This window comes from Aedes albopictus, chromosome 2 (assembly GCF_035046485.1).
Source record: "Aedes albopictus strain Foshan chromosome 2, AalbF5, whole genome shotgun sequence".
NCBI lineage: Eukaryota > Metazoa > Arthropoda > Insecta > Diptera > Culicidae > Aedes > Aedes albopictus.
Genome location: NC_085137.1, coordinates 449,852,144 through 449,873,720, shown reverse-complemented (window position 1 = coordinate 449,873,720; position 21,577 = coordinate 449,852,144). Strand labels below are relative to the sequence as shown.

The 21,577-nt window shown below is 40.7% G+C and overlaps 2 protein-coding genes across 8 annotated transcripts in view; both read right to left on the bottom strand.

The window, feature by feature from the left end:
* The window catches only part of LOC134288589 (uncharacterized protein DDB_G0283357-like), a 498,750-nt gene that overhangs the window by 218,193 nt on the left and 258,980 nt on the right, over positions 1-21,577 (bottom strand). The gene's annotated exons all lie outside the window — the stretch shown is intronic.
* Positions 1-21,577, bottom strand: part of LOC109419671 (carbonic anhydrase 1) — a 111,928-nt gene that overhangs the window by 21,281 nt on the left and 69,070 nt on the right. For all 7 annotated transcript variants that reach the window (XM_062853872.1, XM_029870060.2, XM_062853873.1 and 4 more), the window contains exons 3-4: positions 20,939-20,986; positions 12,101-12,265 (exon numbers count right to left, since the gene is read on the bottom strand). In XM_062853872.1, the coding sequence (XP_062709856.1) occupies positions 12,101-12,265; positions 20,939-20,986 (213 nt within the window). The remainder of the gene's footprint in view (positions 1-12,100; positions 12,266-20,938; positions 20,987-21,577) is intronic.

The following is a 21,577-nucleotide window of genomic DNA, read 5'->3' as shown; positions in this document are numbered from 1 at the left end:
CAACGGGTATTCAATTGGTCGGCGTTAAGTCAGAGTGGACTACGCAATTTTTTTAGCAGCTAAAAGTAAGCGAAGGAATTCGATACCTCTGAACTTTTTGACGTTTCTTTGATGCAGATGGGTCATTACATGAAAGAACTACAGATTTTCAGAAAATAATGCACTCAATTTGATATCCCAAGTGCTTGCAAGATATTTTCCCAAAATCATTGAAAAACAGATGGTCCGGTCTGATTGAACGCCGACCAATTGTGCCTCAGTGTGCCCCGAAGTGCCACTGCTTGATGATTCAGATTTTGCTTGGCAACTACCAAGACAACCAACTGTTTGTTTTCATTTTGCAGGTCAAATGCACATGGTTGCCTAGTTTTTTCACCCAAACTCAAGTGTCAAAATTGTGTTTCAGGTGCCTCGGTGTGCCACACAGCGTATAAGACGGTGTGCTTGGCACCTCTTGGCACAATGTTCCAAGCGACTAGCCCCTTGGCATGACGTCACGATTTGAATAGCGACAATGGATTGCGTGACATCATATTCGCTCGGTACACTCTAAAGTCACGGTAAAACACACTGAAATCGTATTACTCTACCAGGACTCCGCGAGTCTATGGTATCTATAGTGTCTGTAGTTCTGAAGTGATTTTTTATACATTCACCAGAGAGAATTTTAAAGCGCTCCCACCACACTGTTGGTGGTCTAGTGCTCAGGAGGCTAAGAGATTTATTTCTACCCACCATAGCAAGGTATTTACATATTCTAAGGTAGTCTTAGATGTCAAAACTTGCTGAGCGGCCATTATTTTTTCACTGTGAGAAATTCTGAAAACAAATCCCCCGCCTCCTCAAATTCCTTTGAAATTTCGCTTCCTCTGCTTTTCTCCACAAACTAAACGTCATGCTCAACCTTACAATGTATAAAAACCTTGCACCTTAGGGCACTGCATGAAATTCTCTCTTTCTCTTTCACTCTTACAGAAATTTTGTAAACAACAAGGCCAAGAAACATCAAAATCCCATACAAAATCAAAACAATGCAGTGCCCTATACTTGCGCGCATACGATCCACATATAAAAGACACACTCCTGTTGAAACAAACAGCGTGAGAGGTGTATTGTTTATTTCTCTTTGTTACACTAATCTCTGGGTGATATGATCCGCTAGTCCAATTTAAATACGAGTCCCGGTATTTGTCAGGATTATGATTTGGGCTGTTAGTATACAGGGTCAAATATTTGTCCAAAAAGAAACTAATGCTCAAACATCTTGTTTGACTCCATCGAATTTTCATAGGTGTCAAACTGATATTGTTTGTTGAGTTCTTTCCTTGTCATAAATTTGACCCTGTGTACTAATGGCCTTATTTTGTTATAATGATCACCTCACACAATGGTAGGGGCAGTGTTACATAAGGCAACAAATGATCAATATTAATTGCAATAGTGCTTCGTTAACAGTGAAAATGGTGGAGCGGACCTGGTGTGATGCTTAGAACACTTGACTATCACTTTGTGGGGTTTTTTCGTCACCGTTGAATTTTATGTTTCGAGATTTGTTGATTTTTTTCGGTGAAAAAAGACTATCCAAATCGTTTTGGCATAACGTTTCGGCCTACTTCATTCAGCCATCATCAGATACAAAACGTTTGTTCTCCACCACTGTGGTCTAACAACTGACTATCACGCCGAGGACCTGGGATCGAATCCCACTCCCGACAAAGTGTGAGTTCTTCCTTCGGAAGGGAAGTAAACCGTGGGTCTCGAGATGAATGAACTAGCCCAGGGCTAAAAATCTCGTTAGATAAAAAAGAACAGTGAAAACGAATCCGACACGAACATTCTCATGCGGTACTGATCCCGGTTTTTAATTAATGTTCCTTCACCATCCCGTGAAAATCGACACCCCTACAAAAATTCTCTCGCGATACTCACCACTCCAGGGCCGCTCCTGAAACTCCTCTGAATGCACCCAAATCCCTCTGACCACCACCCCCCGAAACTTTTCTTGATCCTTTGAAATACCCTTAAATCTTTCCCAAAACTTTATGAATCATCCCTGAAACATCCTAAAACTCCCTGAAGCTCCCATAGACACACTATAACGCCCCTGAAACCACCATAATCCACCTGCGACTCCGTACAATATCTCTGAAAACCCACAAAGACGCCCAGTAACGCCCCCGTTTGATTACATTCATCAAAATTTACCAATTTCTCAACCAGCAACAGTTTATTATGTGTATCCCGTCAAAATTTCATCTGAATCGGTAATCGGAGATATCTCCGACGCAAGAAATTTATATTGTAGGAATCCTGAACAAACAAAGAATTAAAAAAAAAAACAAATGTTCTATATTTATGTAATTCTTGAATCAGAAATACTAAACCGATTACAATGAGTTTTTCTCTGTAGGTGGCGTATTTATGTAGAAATATTGTTTTAAAACTTTCTATAGATTTGGTCAAACAGATCAAAGATGTGGTCGTAAATGTAGCCAAAAGTCGCCGTATGCAAAAATGATTTATTTTTATTGTAGTTTTCTAAATTTGAAAGTGTTAAGCCAAAACGGCTCAAATTTTGTTTAACAATGTGTTTGTTACCTAGGTTGAAACTGTCAAGTTTTATTATGAATCACAGCAGTATTGACAGTTCTATTGTCAAAATAGTGCAAACGGATCTGTCAACTGTTAAATAGTGCCTGCAATTTACTCTGAAGCGGTTTGAGTGTTGAATTCCATAAAAATAATGACTCATCCGATTTTGATGAAAATTTTACTCGTAATATTGAATACGTTGAAAACTCATAGTCAAATTTTTAGATGTTTTGCACACCAACAGTAAACCCAAGTAACACAACTAGTATTATAATAGTTTAAAATTCACGATTCATACATAGTCCCCTGTTCATTTCCTGCATTATTAACTCTAAATCAAACACTTATATAAGCTAAACAGCGCAAAAAATGGCGGCTTATAAAACATCTTACAGGTTATTTAAGATGTACTCAAATACATTTATATAACTCCAAAGGTACGTTTGAAGCAACTCTCCAATATTGATAAGTTTGAATCGAGTGATATATCAATTAGAAAACTTGCAAATAACACATATAACACAATCACAATTAAAGGTTGAAATTAAGCTATTTCCAGGTAATAGAGGTATGTAAAAAACGTTTATAGTGCTGATTATTTTAATTTTCTTAATAATGCCATTTGAAAGTTATATAACTTGAAGATTGCATATATATGACCAGTCCCTTAAGAGACCCGACTGTACTCAAAGCGTGGCTAGTTCCAGAAAAAAACATGGAAAATGAAAAATAGAGAAATCATTTATTTTTTCTGAACACATGAAATGAGATTCTTCAACATGAAAACAGATTTTCAATAAGTGGAACTGATGATAACTAAATATGTGAAGATCGAATAATAAAATGGGACATGTTCCGTGATGCTAGAGGATTGCTCAACTTGCGCTTTAAAATTTGTGGTGAAACTTACAGTTTCAGTCATTAATAATTTATGCGCCATTGATTTGAATTAAAAAATGTAGCATAAATCAGCCTTTTGATGCTGTTTTGTTGGTTATTTTTGATGGGCACGGAAAAAGCAATATGGCAGATTGCTCATGTAGCTTACAGTGCTGTTCAAAGTATTTTGGATGCAATTGTAATTTTGGTTCATATATTAAATTGGACCCTTGAACCGTTATAGACTAACTATGGCTCATAATAGAATATTATTAAACTTTAAGGCAGCTTCTTTAACGACGATGAGCAAATCAAGGAGTATTTTATAATGTCATTTCGTTGCATACTTTTATTACCGTACTCGTATTTTCATTTGGCACTGTAATTCGAACCATTTTTCCTATAGAATAAAGAGGGACAGAAAGTACAAATATTTTGTTTTGATTTAGAAGAAGTTAAAATTTCATCAAAATTACATTTCGCGAGCTATTATATAACACGAGCTTGCCAATACATTTATAATACATTTAAATAACAGCTTTTTAACATGCGTACTTATTTGTTTGTTTTGTGATAATCACTACAACGCCAAAATAACTATATTATAGCTAGTTGGTTGATCTGTCAGTGTCAAAACAAAATCAATAGTAATGGTGATTTATTATGCTGATTGAGGCTCATAGTTGTAGATAGATAGGTAAAATTTCATGTGCATAGTTTACAGAAAACGGCGATAGCCGACTAGTTTATGACGGGGAAGACAACCAGTAATTGGATGGTTCCTGAGTGTGGAGTACTTTGCAGCAGCTATGAAATGCAACATATGAAACCAAAACAGAATCTTGCTGGTAATTGTTGACGAATATGTCGACCGTGTTCCGGCTGCTGATTTGGCTTACTAATGGACCGTAACGCCAAGTGCTCTGGCTGGATACTTCTCAGTGAATGTTGACCCTGTTTGCACAGGGACGATAATTGCGGCTGCTCAGAAGAATTTGGCGAGGGGAATGTTAGTTTCCTTATGGGAACTCAGCGCTGTATCGAGCTGTCGACCTTATTGAAACTAAACTGGTCCCTGTCCAGCTTAAGATATTTTTTATTTTATATCTAGCTGATTAAGTTGGTTCACTGCTGATTTTTGCCGTAGGCAGGTTTTCCCCCGCATCACTTGCGATAGCCTTGGCGGATGAAACTGAGTACCCGCAGGATGACCGCAGTATAGTTCATAAACTACGAATTAAGTAGTAAACAGTTATTGCTGTCAACATCGGACGGTGATAGGTGTTGCATATAAGAATTTTATACGTATTTTTTCATGTTATACAACCAAAGATATTCTTTTGCTATTAGTCAGCACGCAACAAAAAATGAACTTAAAAATAACACTTGATGTTTTCTAATGCTCTTATAATACGTTTATGGAGCATCTTTTGATGTTTTTATATCTAAAGATGTTTTCTGTGTTACTTGGGAAGTAATAGCTTAAACCATTTGCAGAATGAGTGGACACGATTCCCAATAGAATATATTCTCACGTCGGAAATATTTCCGCCAAAACATAACCGATTTCGATAAAAAAAATTATGGCATCATCTACTCTGTTGCTGGTTAGAAGATCATCAAAAAATCAATCAAAAGTTATACACTATTTACCGTGATGCAATTTGATTGGGGACACCCTCTAAGCAAAATTTCCATACCGTGATCTTAGTGTACTGGTTCACTACCCGAGCAAAGGCGGATATCAAAATGATAACAAGTTCTGTTACCTGGTTATCATTCGTTTGATAATTGAGTTTGTTATCATTTAGGTTGAATTAAGAGCCAACATAACAAAAATGATAACTCAAAGGAGACTGGGCGAATCTGGGCCCGGAATGTACACCAATGACCCATATCTCTTTCGAAAGGTCTAATTGAGACAAGAAAAAGTTGCTATGGGGTCAAAAATATTCATCATGGGAGAAAAAAGTTATTTGACATTTTATGGGACGGATTATAGTTGTTTTTTTGTAATTATTTGCATTATTTTTCACAAGCAACCAATCTCAAATAAACCAAAGTCTCATCTGAAAGTGTTATACTCAATGATCAGTCATTCTATTACAAAAAGAAGATAATAATGATTTCAGGGACAAGCCAGTGCATAGAAAAGGTTCAGGTTTCTGCAAGTTTTTAGGAAAAAGTAGAGGGACATGTAGTGTATTATTCTAGGTATTAATATTATTATAGTGAATAAGTATAACTAAAAGTATTATACCTAAAAACCCTTCTTTAGAGCAAGTGCTTTTGCAATGCACAGATTATAACGTTGAAACACAGTGAAACATCAACATATAAGGGAAGAATGAAAAAAAAAAAACACTTCGAGTCAAGCGAAACTAGATTTTTAAATAAGGTGTTTTAATAATGTATTTGATGCACATAGTTCTATGAATAATATTCATTGCTGTACCGTGAGGATACCAGAAATATTGTAACTCTAGGTAGACGACAATGCTTTCAATAAGAAGCTTGATTAGTTGGAACGTTTGATCTCAGCAAAAACGTTGTAACCTTAGAAATAGTAAGTAAATTCAATATACATACAATGGATCTAAGAAGATTCGGATACCGAGAGCAATACCTAGGGCTATTCTAAAAATAAAACGGGATTGAAGAAAAGGCTGGCGACTCATGGAGCAAGATGCAAGTAAAAAGCAAAGAGTTAGTGGAAAAAGCTGACGAATCGAGCAAAAAGCTCATAGTAGAGTAGGAAGTTGAAGATTCTGGGAAGAAGCAGATGAATCATAGAGAAGGCGAGAAAAACCTCCAGAAACTTAAAAAAAATGGGGTATTCTGGAAAGCTACCGAGGGCTCTATAAACATGCTGGTATTTCTGAGGAAGAAGTGGTGATTTCAAGGGAACTAAAAAATAATAATGAAGTTTAAAGACAGGAACTTGGAATTCTGGCTAGGATTGAATAAGACTGATGGCCACAAGAAGCTGGGGTTTGTGAGGGACAGCTGTGTGTGTTTGAATAAACTGGCGATGAATTATGATATCGAGAGGCACAATAGCAAGCTTTGTAGGCGATGTGGGGACGAATGTCATAAGGCGTAAGGCAGGGCAAACCATCCCAAGTGCTTGATTTGTTCCGGGAAATACGCAACAAGCATGTATAACGACACCGATAACGACAACTTGGTCGGCGATATGAACAACGGGAGAATATCCCGTCCAGGAGTAGGTGTTGGAACAGTTCACTCAGATACTGAACGTTATGACGGCTGAGCTGACAGGGCAAAGAACGGGTGACGGCTGACTTCAACGCCTGGGCCGTGGAAAGGGGCGCCTTTTCACGATCCACCTTGGTCAGACCCGGCTAAAAACTCTGACCATGCTAGGTTTCGCTCTGGCTAATGTCAGTACTGAAATGCCTTCAGCCGGAAAGAAGTCGATTGTTTTCTATAAAGATTCACCACGTCAATGAGCACTTGTAGGCGGCGCCTTTGCAGGTTTTGTCGAGCTTTACCACGACGTTTTTTTTTTTTCGAGTACGGCGATTTCAGAGTCCGTGAGCTTAGCATTGCTCATCATCGTCTTCGAAATCTCTGAGTGATTAGACCCGTTTGTCTGGATGTTCTTGCCTTTGGCATTTGCCGTTATACTCTTCTTAGCATAGCGTCCCTAAGCTCATGTACCTCATTCTTCTTTCTTTTCTTCTTCTGCCTGTTCACAAGTTCCAGAAAGCGTTCTCCCCCTTATCCGCCCAAATATGTGGTCGCTGAGGACCTCCTACATGATCGCAAGCCCCTGCTCCCTTCGATCTTGGACGAGCCGGTCGATTAAGGCCCACTCTTCCAAGCTTTCAGGTATTACTGCCCTTCACTCTCCGGGTTAACAACCGGCCTTACAAACGCCGCCTGGTAGCACCTCTCCTGTCGGCTGCGCAGCCACTTAAATTTTTTCTCAATCTTCTCATCCCTATTTTTATGGCCTTCATCAACCATGAACCATGACCTCCCCCGCCATGCTAGTCAGGAAGAAAATGGGGTTCCCAATACTGGCACATCGCGCACAGCTACCTCTTACTGTCCCTACTCTGCATGAAGAATTACCTAGTTTACCCGCTTCTTGCGAAGAGGTTGAACCCCAGACAACCAGGAGTCGCATAAGGATGCATGCAATACATAGTAAAAAGTAGCATTTTAAGCTTCTGTCGCATATATGTACGGCGGAGGAATAATTTATTTTTGTACTTATTGCGATGTACCTGGAAAAGTCGCATAAGAATACAAATCAACAAATATATATTTTTATTATTCGGAAAAGTGTGCGAACGAACTCGCAACGTATCAAATGAATTCGCCTAATTGCACATTGCAATGATTATACGACTTCTCTTGATACTTGGCTTATTATACCAGTTAGTTTAACTCGCATTGGTGTACGAATGAAATCGCATGAATGAAAAAATAAACTCGTTAAAGGGTGCATAAAAACTCACATAAGCAAGAAACGTTTACGTTGGCATAATGCGATCTGATATGAAAAACATTGGAAGAGGTGCTGTTGGACTGTCCATGCAGTGCCAAATAACTACAAAACTGTGAATAATCATCGTTGTGGTTGCAAACTCATTAGTTTTGTTTGTGGCTCTGATAATCAACAATGGATGACGGTAGCCAGAGAGGGGTAGTGGAAACAGTGCGGGAAATCACCCATAGTCGCATTTATCTCCAGATAGTCTAGCGCATAGGTTCCCAAACTTTCTGATCGCGCGACCCCCTTTTGCCAGCAGACGTAGTTTTCGCGACCCCCCATAGAAATTCCCTCATTTGTTGTCTATGACAGTAAAATATTTTACTGCCCCTTGCGACCCCCTGGATGAAGGTCGGCGACCCCCCTGGGGGGTCGCGACCCACAGTTTGGGAAACCATGGTCTAGCGGACACACACGTAAAGTGGGGCTCAATTAAACAAAGGTCATTAGTTCGACACTGAGATGACAATAATTGTTTTTTTTCGAACATTATAAGGTCGCATAATGTGCTATGTTACGTCACAATAAGGCACACCGTACATCACATAAGATGTGACTTCAAGTCTTATGGCGTTATTGTTGTGCTGCCAATGCACGTATATTGGCTCCACTTTTGCATGCATGCGGCACTTTTGCTGCTTCGTATGCGATGTAACTTATCCGCATAAAAGTACGTATAACACGATCATAAAGTTCATTATACGTGCAAATTGGTTGTCTGAGGCTCGCCGCTTCCGCTACTAACTGATTTTTGATTATTGTTGTTCTCAATTTGCAATCCCACGAGTAGCAGTGGAAAAACGTCCACCTGCTTTAACGCGCGAAAAACGTCATGCTTTAACGCGCGAGGGACCAACTACTGGGAGGGGTGCATAGGTACCCCACAGGCTTCGTTAACGATGAAGCATCTTCTTCACCACTTCGATCATATATTCCTTGATTCCAAGATATCCAAGATATTGACCAAGTTTTTGACCTTCTCTATTGCTCTTCCAGCTACTGTTAAGTTAGAGGGGTAGTCCGTGTTGACATCTAATGATTTGGTCTTGCTGACATTGATAGTTAGACTTGCCGTTGCCGCAAAGAAACGTTCGTCTAGGTCATTGGGCTTAATTTGCTTGACAAATCACCATTGGTCTAGAGGGGCTACATAATTAGCCAAATCAAAGTCGTTTAGATGCTCTATAGTGATGAGCTGCTAATGTAGCCTACAATTCGATGCTCGGTCAAATACCCCCACAAATATTTCGTTGATTACGATAAGAAACAGTAGCGGTGATAGTACATCCTTGCCTCACAACCCTTGCGACAACCCTGTTGGTCGGATAAAGCTTGACTCTAATCAATACGTTTTTTTTTTATACTTCCTTTATATTTTCATATGTTACACTGTGTTTCAACATAATAATCTGAACATTGCACAAGCACTTGCTCAAAGGAAGGGTTTTTAAGTATAATATCTTAGGTTTACCCATTCCACTATAATAATATTAATACCTAGAATAATACACTACGTGTCCCTCTACTTTTTCCTAAAAACTTGCAGAAACCTCAACCTTTTCTATGCACTGACCTATCCCTGTAATCATTATTATCTTCTTTTTGTAATAGAATGACTGATCATTGAGTATAACACTTTCAGATGAGACTTTTGGTTTATTTGAGATCGGTGGCTTGTGAAAAATAATGCAAATAATTACAAAAAAACAACTATAATCCGTCCCATAAAATGTCGAATAACTTTTTTCTCCCATGATGAATATTTTTGACCCCATAGCAACTTTTTCTTGTCTCAATTAGACCTTTCGAAAGAGATATGAGTCATTGGTGTACATTCCGGGCCCAGACTCCATACATTTTTGCCCAGTCTCCTTTACTCCACCAATACCAAAATGATAAGAAGTTGAATTATCATTGAGTTCAAGTTGATAACTAATTGTGTTATACACTATTTTATTCAATATTATATTTAGTTATCAACACGAAAAAATACAGCTGATTGATAACAGGTTTTGTTATCATTTTGTTATCATTCAGGGCTATTTTATCGACCAAAATTATTATTACCCACATTTTCAACTAATTGCGCCTAGTGGGTCTCAAACCCTGATCGAGTGATTACCGAACGCAGCCGATAGCCCCTATACCAACGGAACTCAGTGAAGGCTACGCTTTCGTACTGCAGTCGCATTGAAGATGGAAAGCGGAATCTATTTTTAGATTCGAGGTCCACCAGACCCTCAGTTTTGGGAAAACTTTGAAATGTGCGTTTGGAAACTGATAACATATTTTGTTATCATTTAGTATTTTTATGTTATCGCGACAGACCAAAATTATTGATAACTAAAATTGTTATCATCTGATTATCATCAATTGGAAAAGATTATAACAAAAATAACAAAATGATATTGCGACATTTGCACCCATTTAGACTCGGTCGAAATTCATTATCATCACAGTCGAATTTCGCACACGACTTCGCAGCGGCTGGCATGCACAAGTTCGGTTGAGTTCAAGACATGAGCGTGGGATGAACAACAGGTAAACAAAATAAGTTTGATTAGTGTGAAATTTTGCTGGGAAATGATGATTCAGTGGATTCTCAAACTATCACAGTAGTCTAAACATTAATGAGAAACCCAATAATACCGATAACATATTTTATTATCAAAGTGATAACACTTAGTTATCCGCCTTTGCTTGGGTAGGTGGCGTAAATCAAAGGGGTGTAAGTGGGCATTTTGTCGATTTTGAGCTGAGCATATTAAAAAATTCTTCAGATTTCAAGCTTTCAGGAACTTTTTTAAGTTTATTTTTACGATGATTAGAAAAATTACAATAAATCGCAGAAAACTGGGTCGATTTTTTAATTCCATACATTTTGTATGGGATGAAAAACTTTAAACCTCATTTACTCGAAAGTAGGTTTTCGTCACTTACACCCCTTTGCTTCTAACCCCCTCAATTTTAATCAAATTGGGCATACAAATTCCTTAGGTTATGGAGGATGTTATAGGGGTATTGGAATTCAAAATGGCGGCTTGAATTCCTTAAGGGCGGCCAAAATCACAGAATGTATGCTATTAAACGTCAATGCTGCTTTGGATACTATGCAATATGGGTATCTTTTTGAAATCCAAGATGGTGGACTAAAATCCAAGATGGCGGCCACGGAGAACGAGTTTCAGCTATGATAGCATGAAATATGGGTATTTATCGATCGGGCTTGATGAGTAGAATTCAAAAATCAAATCAGCCTTTAAAAAAATCTGCATAAAAAGAGATTAAATTACATTGAAAAAATGGAGAAACGCAGAAAAGATGAGGATCTGTTGGGATTGTAACTAACGACTTCCCAAATCGCTAGACAGGACACGTTAACCCACTACGCCATAGAAAAGGTAACGATTGTGTGAAGTAGAAAACCAACCTTTTTACAATTTTCCGTCTTACTTTGTACCCTGTACAACCTTGTAACGGATAAAGCACTGTCTGTCCTACCAATAGAATCCTAAGCCAGAATGTATTGCCACAGTCTTAGAGGCCATGTAGAACCTCTAAGATCTACAGTTTATTGTGGAAACAGCTTGTAAAGAAATTTCCAAAAATACCTCTAATGCAACGTTTGGGATTTCTCTATAAAACTAGCGATGCTGTTACGATGCTAAAATGTTGTTGATTCGCTACTTGGTGTGACTCATCGAGAACACTTGAAATACAGTAGTAAGCGCAATTCTTATTCATTTATCCAAATCATGGAGAATATTAAGGACAGACTTGTTAGAAACCCAAGATGGCCACCACAATGGCCGACTTTGGCACCTACTCACGATTTCGAGGGCACAAATCTCTTCGAAAACAAAACCAGCGCATTTGATCTTCTTATTTTAAGCTTATTACAAGTGAGCAAGCACAGAATAATAAAATGCGCTGTTGTTTGAAGCTTGCTGCTTGAGATTTGTGCGTTTTAAATTCTCATGCATTCTGGAAGCAGGATATCAAGACGGTTGTCCTTAAAGCCGTTTACCCAGTTTGTCAACAACATAATTTACTCCATCAATAAACATCGTGGAAAGTTCGTGTTTCTGTTCTGTAGGTACTCACCGGTATGTCCGTTATTCGTCAGATTGGTCTGCTGCGGCGGCACGTCGAATCCATCGAAGACCAACGGCGGCAGGTTAACTTTCTTCACGTCCAGCGAGTTGATGTTGATTGGACTCTGGTGCTTTCCGGTACAGCTGTTGTACTGCTCGCCCCAATGGGATGGACCTAGGCGAGGAAGAGGAAGAGGGTGTAAATTGAACGGATCAATAAACAGGCTGAATCTATAAGCAAGCGTGGTGACGATAAGCGAGATAAATCCGTGGCGGATGGGGTTTTCTCGACGTAGGTCGTTAACAGATCGAAACGTGACACATATTTAAAGCTTATTGGTTTTCGAAGTGAGATGGAACCACAGAGAACAGACATCCAAGTCCAGTTCCGAAGCTGTGTAAGAAATTTAACGGCCATTTGAAATCGGCAACACAAGTGGCAATAGCGTGGCGCTGCAATCGGTTAATTTCCCATACTAATTTAATTCACCACTTGAAATGTTTAAATTCACCACTGACTGTGGCAATATGGTGTTTGGTGGCGTTAGTGTTGTCATCGTGTATTGGTTTACAACCTTACACAAGTGAAGATTCATATCTTTACACAACTTTCGGAATGAAATTTGTTATAGCCTGGATGTCTGTTCTCTGTGATGGAACTGTGTTTGCTTGTGACGTTTGAAGAGGAGCATCAGCAGACCCGTTTGAGTTGCTCAATTGATCACGCTGGCTGTGATCTGGATGAGTCTGGATTAAAGTCAATATACACTCGTCGTTGGCGCTAGTGACGGGAAGTATTCCGTCCAGTATAAATATACCAATTAAGAACTCGTGTTTATCGCTGGCTACACTTGATTTGAATCAGAGTGTTAACGGAATGATTTGGTATTTTTTAGTTTTATCTCCATCTAATTACCATGTGATACAAACCATCCGCTAAGAAAAATGTATTAATTATGCTCATGCAAAGCCATTCAATTATCGAGGTATCGAACTCATAAATCAAACCCGAATCTAAAAGTCTGAACTAAATCGTCTATTTCCACTTTATTTGACCACATAGTTAGCACTGTGGGAAAATCTGTTTACCCCACACGACAACGTTCGTTACCCATCGTTGAGTTGCCCGCCCATGCCTAACGTCGGCTACCCGCCCCAAATTGACGTCCATTAGTCACAAATGGTCACAGCATTTAATAATTCAATCATTGCCTGCAGGAATATCTCGGTATGTACTGAAGTGACAACAATATGCAGCTAGCCGTTTGACAACGACAGCAGCCTGTTACAAGGTTCCGCTCCACCCAGGGCGGGCATTGCCACGCGGTGTGGTGGTGGACAAATCTGTAAACCTTAAATATATTGTCGTCGTTGAAACGATGGTCACGCAATGTTTGGTCACGAAACCCTCAGAAAGGGGTAGTAACATGATAAGAGTATATATGACAATGGATAAACTATGAGTCGACAGGTATCAGACAGACACACGATTTCTTTAGAGGTTGTTTCCCTCATTCTGATCGTGCTTTCGAAGTGATGATAAGCGATATGATCATCAATAAATTGTACAGCAGCATACAGGGTAATACAGACCTATCGAGGTCCCAGCAACTCCCGGTCCTAACCATTACCACATCAGACACGAATGCCACATAAGTGGTAAAGTGTCTTTAATAAATATTAATAATAATAATTACCACATGCTCTTCTCTTACATGTTACTGAATATGCAATTGCATACCTCTTCGCACTATCACTCAAAAACTTTCTAGAGATACGAATCAAGGTCAATGACAGTGTCCCTTACTTACCTTACCGATCAGGCCAAAGCCGGGGTGGCCTCTGCAGTACATAGTAGCCTCCTCCATTCCACTCGGTCCATGGCTGTTTGTCTCCAGTTCCGTACTCTGCGTAGGGTCCGCAGATCGTCCTTCACTTGTTCGACACACCTAGCTCGCTGCGCTCCACGTCTTCTTGTACCGGTCGGATGACTATCGAGAACCATTTTAGTCGGGTTACTATCCGACATCCTGATGACGTGACCCGCCCACCGTAGCCTCCCGATTTTCGCGGTATGGACGATGGTTGGTTCTCTCAGCAGCTGATGCAACTTGTGGTTCATTCGCCTTCTCCAAGTCCCGTCTTCCATCTGCACTCCGCCGTAGATGGTACGCAACACCTTCCGTTCGAAAACTCCAAGGGCGCGTTGGTCCTCAGCATGTAGTGTCCATGCTTCGTGCCCATAGAGGACTACCGTCTAATCAGCGTTTTGTAGATAGTTAACTTCGTGTGGCGGCGACCGCTGTTCGATCGTAGAGTTCTGCGGAGTTCAAAGTAAGCTCGATTTCCTGCCACAATGCGTCCCTGAATTTCTCTGCTGGTGTCGTTGTCGGCGGTCACCAGTGAGCCCATGTACACGAATTCTTCAAACGCCTCGATTTCATCACCGTCGATATAAATTCGGAGCGGCGGGCGCGGTGATTCCTCCCTGGAGCCCTTTGCCATCATGTACTTTGTCTTCGACACATTAATGACTAATCCGATTCGCCTGGTTTTACTCTTTAGTCGGATGTACGTTTCCGCCATCGTCTCAAATTTACGAGCAATAATATCAATATCATCGGCGAAACCAAGCAGCTGAACGAACTTCGTGAAAATCGTCCCACTCGTGTTTATCCCTGTTCTCCTTATTACACCCTCTAATGCAATGTTGAACAGCAAGCACGAAAGACCGTCACCTTGCCGTGACCCTCTGCGAGATTCGAAGGGACTTGAGAGTGTCCCTGATACTCGAACTACGCACATCACTCGATCCATCGTCGCCTTGATCAATCGTATCAGTTTATCCGGGAATCCGTATTCGTGCATAATCTGCCATAGCTGTTCTCGATCGATTGTATCATACGCCGATTTGAAATCGATGAACAAGTGATGCGTGGGCACGTTGTATTCGCGGCATTTCTGCAACACCTGGCGGATGGCGAACATCTGGTCCGTTGTAGCGCGTTCACCCATAAATCCAGCCTGATATTGCCCCACGATGTAGCGGTCAGGAGAAGTTGTATATATTTTGGAAATAAGTCTGTAAATATTTAGGTAAGATGGTTGTAAGAGAATACAATCTATATAACATGGTTAAAATTTGTAAATATCCCTTAACTTAGGCAAACGAAAGGGCATCCATTGACAATCACGGACGAACTGATCGAGTCTTTGTAGCCTCAGATAAGGGAAAGTGAATGATCTCGGACGTACCCGGAAGTACGTCATTTCCCGAAACCCTTCGTGTTCAATCGTGACTACACCGCTATGTGGATAACTTGACCGATAGTCGTGCTGCTTTCTCTTTCCCACCTTATCCAGAAAACAAATGGCCTCGACCTCGAGAAGCGTTTGTTAATGAATTCGTTTCGTTTGCCTAAGCTAAGGGATATTTACAAATTTGAATTATCTGAGACAGATTGTATTCTCTTACAATCTATCTTATTTTAAATATTTACAAACTTATTTACAAAATATATACAAAATCTCCTGACCGCTACATTGTCTTGCAATCGGTGATAGACGGCGGCATAAAATTTGAGAGAGTATCTTGTAGGCAGCGCTCAGTAGTGTGATCGCGCGGTAGTTCCCGCAATCCAACTTGTCGCCCTTTTTGTAGATGGGGCACACGATACCTTCCATCCATTCCTCCGGTAATACTTCCTCCTCCCAAATCTTGGTAATGACCCAGTGTAGTGCTCTCACCAGTGCTTCTCCACCGTATTTTAGAAGCTCGCTTGGTAGTTGATCTGCTCCAGCGGCCTTGTTATTTTTCAACCGGCCAACCTCCTCCTCAATCTCTTGAAGGTCAGGGGCCGGAAGTCTTTCGTCCTGTGCACATACTCCAAGATCTGTAACCACGCCACCTTCGGTACTTGCAACGTCGCCATTGAGGTGCTCATCGTAATGCTGCCGCCACCTCTCGACCAACTCGTGATTATCTCGGCACATGTCGGCTTGTGGCACAAAGCCTAAATAAATAAATAAAAAATCGTACCAGTCGTTTCTGTGATTCGGAGTCGCGAAGTCTAGTGCTGTAGCCGAGGTACTACCTATGGCTGATCGGATGTCCCTCCAGCCATCTTCAAGTGTAGCTGCGCCAAGCTGCTCTTCCGTTGGTAGAGCCACTGCTAACTGCTGCGCGTAGTCTTGAGCCACTTCTACGTTACGCAGCTGCTCGATGTTGAGCCGCGGCGTTCGACTTCGACGCGTGGTGATAACTGTCGAAAGGTACAGCGACTAAGTAGTGATCCGAATCTATATTCGCACTGCGGTATGTGCGGACGTTGGTTATATCAGAGAAGAATTTACCGTCGATTAGAACGTGGTCGGGGGATCTCCAGGTGGCTTTGTGGATATCTTTGCGGGGGAAGAAGGTACTTCGGACTACCAAACCACGGGAGGCTGAAAAGTTTACGCGTCGCTGGCCGTTATTATTCGATACGGCGTGCAGGCTGTTTCGCCCAATTACCGGTCTGTACATTTTCTCCTTTCCTACCTGTGCGTTCATGTCGCCGACAACGATTTTCAGGCCACGCAGCGAGCAACCGTCGTATGTTTGCTCTAGCTGCGCGTAGAACGCTTCTTTCTCGTCATCAGGTCTCCCTTCGTGTGGGCAGTGGACGTTGATGATGCTGTAGTTGAAGAAACGGCCCTTAACTCTTAACATGCACATCCTTGTGTTGATCGGCTGCCACTCGATCACACGTTGTCGCATCCTTGCCCAGCACTATAAATGCTGTTCCCAGTTCATTGGTGGTGCCACAGCTTTGGTAGAAGGTAGCCGCTCTATGCCCGCTTTTCCACACTTCCTGTCCAGTCCAACAAAGCTCCTGCAACGCCACGAAGTCGAAGTTACGGGGATGTAGTTCAATGTAGATTATCCTGTCACATCCTGCGAAACCAAGGGACTTGCAATTCCATGTTCCAAGTTTCCAATCGTAGTCCTTATTTCGTCGCGTGGGTCTTTGCCGATTGTATCGAGTCGTATTTTCTCCTATGTTATTCGCAATGGGGATTTTTACGGGTGGCTTATTGGGCCTACGCCAACACTCCTGTCTCGCCGGAGGGCCATCGTGCCAGTTCTGTTTAACGTTCCAACCAATACTAGGACGACCACGCCGATGGGGCTACCACCTTGGATCTAGCTGGGCGTGGGGCAGCGTTTCTTACTCAGCCGCTTGATGCCAGAACAGACGCTGTTTGAGCCGCACCTCCTTAGAGAAAAGACGCTATCGAGGTCATTCTTACCATACCTGCTTCTGACACCGTCTATTTTCTAGATTAGGAGTGGCTCACAACAGCGTCTGTTCTTCATGCACGTGGCAGAGAAGAACTCTCACCTCAACTGTGCACCCAGGTTCTCCGGAAAGTTAGGTTGTTGGTGTCCGGCCCTGCGAGCAAGCCGTGAAAAAATATTTGCAACGGAAAATCATGACTTCTATTAACAAGAAGAACTTGCGATTGGAAGTTTGGTATGTGGATCTGCCGATATCCCAATTACACCCGCTGGATGGTGACGCCTAGATTGTGCAGTTACATTTCCTTACTGTCACCACAAATGGTATTCAATCAATGTTCAACAGAACAGATAGTGAATCACACTATCATGCCTCCTATCATGGGTAGTGTCTCCTATTTTGGGCACTTAACACCATAGTTCAATTATTTTCATACCGAATTACTTGAGTATCTGTATATGGCTTCATACTGTACGTCGCTAACCGTGTACAGAAAATTAAGCCAATTGGTATAAAATTAACAGTGTTACAGCGGAAGGTGATCAAAATAGGAGCCCCCTTTCTGAAATGTTCCCACACTCTAGGGCTTATTCACAAATGTCATAACGCTGGAGGGGATACAAACAGTGTTACAAAGGGGTGGGTGTCAAAACAGCCCAATTTTCGTTATGATATTTGTGAATGAACCCCTACGTGGTTTCTCATGATGTCGTCGGGAAGACCAGGAACGATCGAATTAACGACACATTGCAACTCAATGTAGGCGCCACTCCTCCCGTGCCCATGAAGGTACAATTATTTAATTAATATCAATTTCCCTGAAGGCCATTCTGGATAGGTAATGGTGACAGCAGCAGTTGTTCGTGTGCACCGGTTGCATCCGATCTGAAAATGGACCCATTATAGCATTGAATTGATAGCACTCTGCTGGGATTGTCATTCTGGGTTCTCTGGGTGCATTTGTTGATTGTACTCTAATTTCATGATGACTTCATTGTAGTATCAGTAGCACTAATAGAGGCTCATCAAATGGGAAAATCAACAAGTTTATCTCTGATAAATGAATGCTCGGTCATATCGATTTTGCTACTGATGCAGCGATGCTATACATCCATCAAGCAACTTTGTTCAAAATATACTAATAATATGTGGGAGTAGGATCGAATTATTTTATATAGCCTGCAAGCTGCTTAGCTGGTAGTTCAGCCTCGACACTACTACTGTTGTCCTTCTTAGTTCAGCTAAATTGAGGAGGTACGTCCCGAGCGTATGTTCATCAAGGAGGTGAGGTTCAAATTGTATCTGTTATGGCTTCTAGCGGTTGAGTATGAAATGCTCCTCCACCGAAAGCAATACCTAAGGTGGCAGCCCTACACGGAATCAATTGGAACCGTAATCTCTTGTTTTAGAATAGGATATGGGAGCGTGAGATTACTGATGGTACACATACCCTAGCCAAGCAGGCATGCCATATGAAGCTTGAGATCCTAGGACTTAGCGAAGTCCATTAGCCGAACTTTAGAGTACACAGATTGGCTTCCAGTGGGAACCTATATATCCCTTTCGTGACGGAGCGCAAAAAAGTGAAATCTCCATACAAATTGCTCAACTTTGGCTCTCCAGAACTCTTAGATTTCCCAAAAAAGTAATTATTATTTTTACTTATTTGAAAAAAAACTACTCTTTATCTTTTGATTTCTAGCGTTGACTACGTAGATAAATCGGAAATAAATAATATGCTTTTTCATGTTTTACCGTTTTTGCCCACTTTTTGTTTACCTTGTTGTTGTAAATTTTACAGGCAACGTAAACAAAAGTTTATTTCACAGATACAAGTATAAGTAATGGCTGAATTAGTGTAACAATTTACATAATATAAAACAAAGTCTAGACAGATGAAAAAAATATGCAAAACTGTTACCGCTCAACAGCTCAATTGTGTTGGTTCGTCACGAAAGGGATATTTTAGAAAAGACTATTACACCGTCTTCGACCTTGCGGCCTCTACAGACTGAACAGTACAAACATTCGACAACGGACAACACATATAACACCCAGTGGCCCAGTGGAGAATTTTCCGTTTGACGAAAAGTTTTCCCCGACTGGAGTGGGAATCGAACCCACACTCCGAGGCTTACGAGACACCTAAACGACTGACGCCGCTAACCGCTCGGCCACGAAGCCCACTGGATGGATAATTGTGGCTAGATCAAGAACACAGGTTCGAAGCCTGGAATGCAGAACAAAGAGAACTTTCACAGTCAACTGAGTTCTGGTGTCCGGCCATTTGGCCGAAAGCCGTTTGGCCGAATGGCGTTTGGCTGACTGCCATCAGGCCGAATGGTCGTTTGGCCGAATCATGATCGAAAGAATTCATAAGAATTGTTTGACATTCCAACTGCCAATATAATCATAAGAAATATTTCCTTCTTTTAATCATAGGCTATTCTTTCTAGTTTTGGCATTGAGGTATTATTTGGCATTGAAACTGCCAATATTATATCAAAGATTATTCCTTCTTTGAATTATAGGCTATTCTTTCTAGTTATAGTGATGCGGAGAAAAATGGAATGATCACTCAAGTTTGTCATTCATTTTTCGGCCAAACGGCATTCGACCAAATGGCGTTCGACCAAATGACTCGGAGCCCTGAGTTCTATTGTGCATAAAATCTTCAAGCTCCTCATGGATGACTTCAACTTGAAGGTTGGTTACGATAACTCGGACTATGAGCACGTCATGGGAAGCCATGGTCTCGGAGAAATAAACGAGAAAGGTGAGCTGTTTGCAGAGCTCTATGGCAACAACGATCTCCCAGTCAACACACGATCGCATATAATGTTGAATAGGATGCTATAGTAGAGGCAATATGCGTGCGTACAGTTTACATGCGATTGAATTCAGAATAAAATTTTGAAAATGATTTTGAAGCTGCCTCCCTGGTATATCACTTATAAGTTGCATCAAACTTCCAATATTGAAACATTGGAGCACACGTCAACGAAAATCATAGCAAATTTTCGTCAAAAATCGTTGCAATCGTCTATTGCTACGATTAGCTCTTTATATATATATTTTTAACTAAGGTTAAAATATTGTATTAATGAATATGAATAATAGTTTAAATTTATTTTACCAAATTAAGATAATAGATAATGTTTAATAATACACAGAACTCCTAGATTGAGTGTCTATGAATGTAATAAGGGGTCGTACACAAATTACGTCACGCTTTTAGGGGGGAGGGGGGTTTCGCAGAGCGTGACGACCCTTACAAAAATATTGAGGTCCCGTACAAAAAGTGTGACATAGGGGGGAGGGGGGGGGGGTTGCAAAAGGTCGATTTTTGCGTGACATAATTTGTGTATCACCCCTAATTGAATGAGTTACTATTAGATTATTGAAAAAAAGTTGACAGAAATTTGACCTGGCCACAGGTCAAGGTGATGCTGGGCAATTGCCCAGGACAGATATTTTAATTTGTCAAGTCTTTTTCACTTGAAAATGTAGACACTAGTAGACATTTAGTGAATTGATAAGCTCGAAATATTATAAATAAAACTTACCTTTCGCCCCATCGTAACCAAAATCTTGACATCGCACATCTTGTATAACTGAAAGTAAAAAAATAAATAAAATCATATGAAAAATAAGTTACACATATGTTTCATTAACAAAATTAGTACATATAAGCAAAAGTCCTGTTACTTTACTCGAGTTTGGGTAACTATGCAATGATAATCAGAATGCAAGTTTTGTATTTTAATCTATTTTGATAAATCACTTGTTTATCTTCTATGTGGGTGACATTCCATTAAAGAAGCATTTTTATCATAGGCTAATGAAAATAAAAAAAAACCAGATTAATCCACCTAGTGGTGATAGTGCCTTTCTCGTTGAATATGTACTCATGATCTTTCCTTGGTCGCGATACGACTGGTGGGATAGTTTTGCTTCAGAATGTTGGCTTTGCAGTCTTCTGGAGATATCAAAAACACTAGTTTATGATTTTCAAGGTCAAGGTTTCCTTGTCAAGATGGCTTTGCTAAACTCAAAAATGTCATACGGATGTTTTGGTATATAATGAATCTGTTCGGTTTGAAACCGTCGTGATGCGGACTATCTACTACCTATCGGGTGGTCTACAATTCGGTCCCTGTTTTTGGAATCTTCCACTATTGCTTTGTTTAGAAAATGTCTGTGCA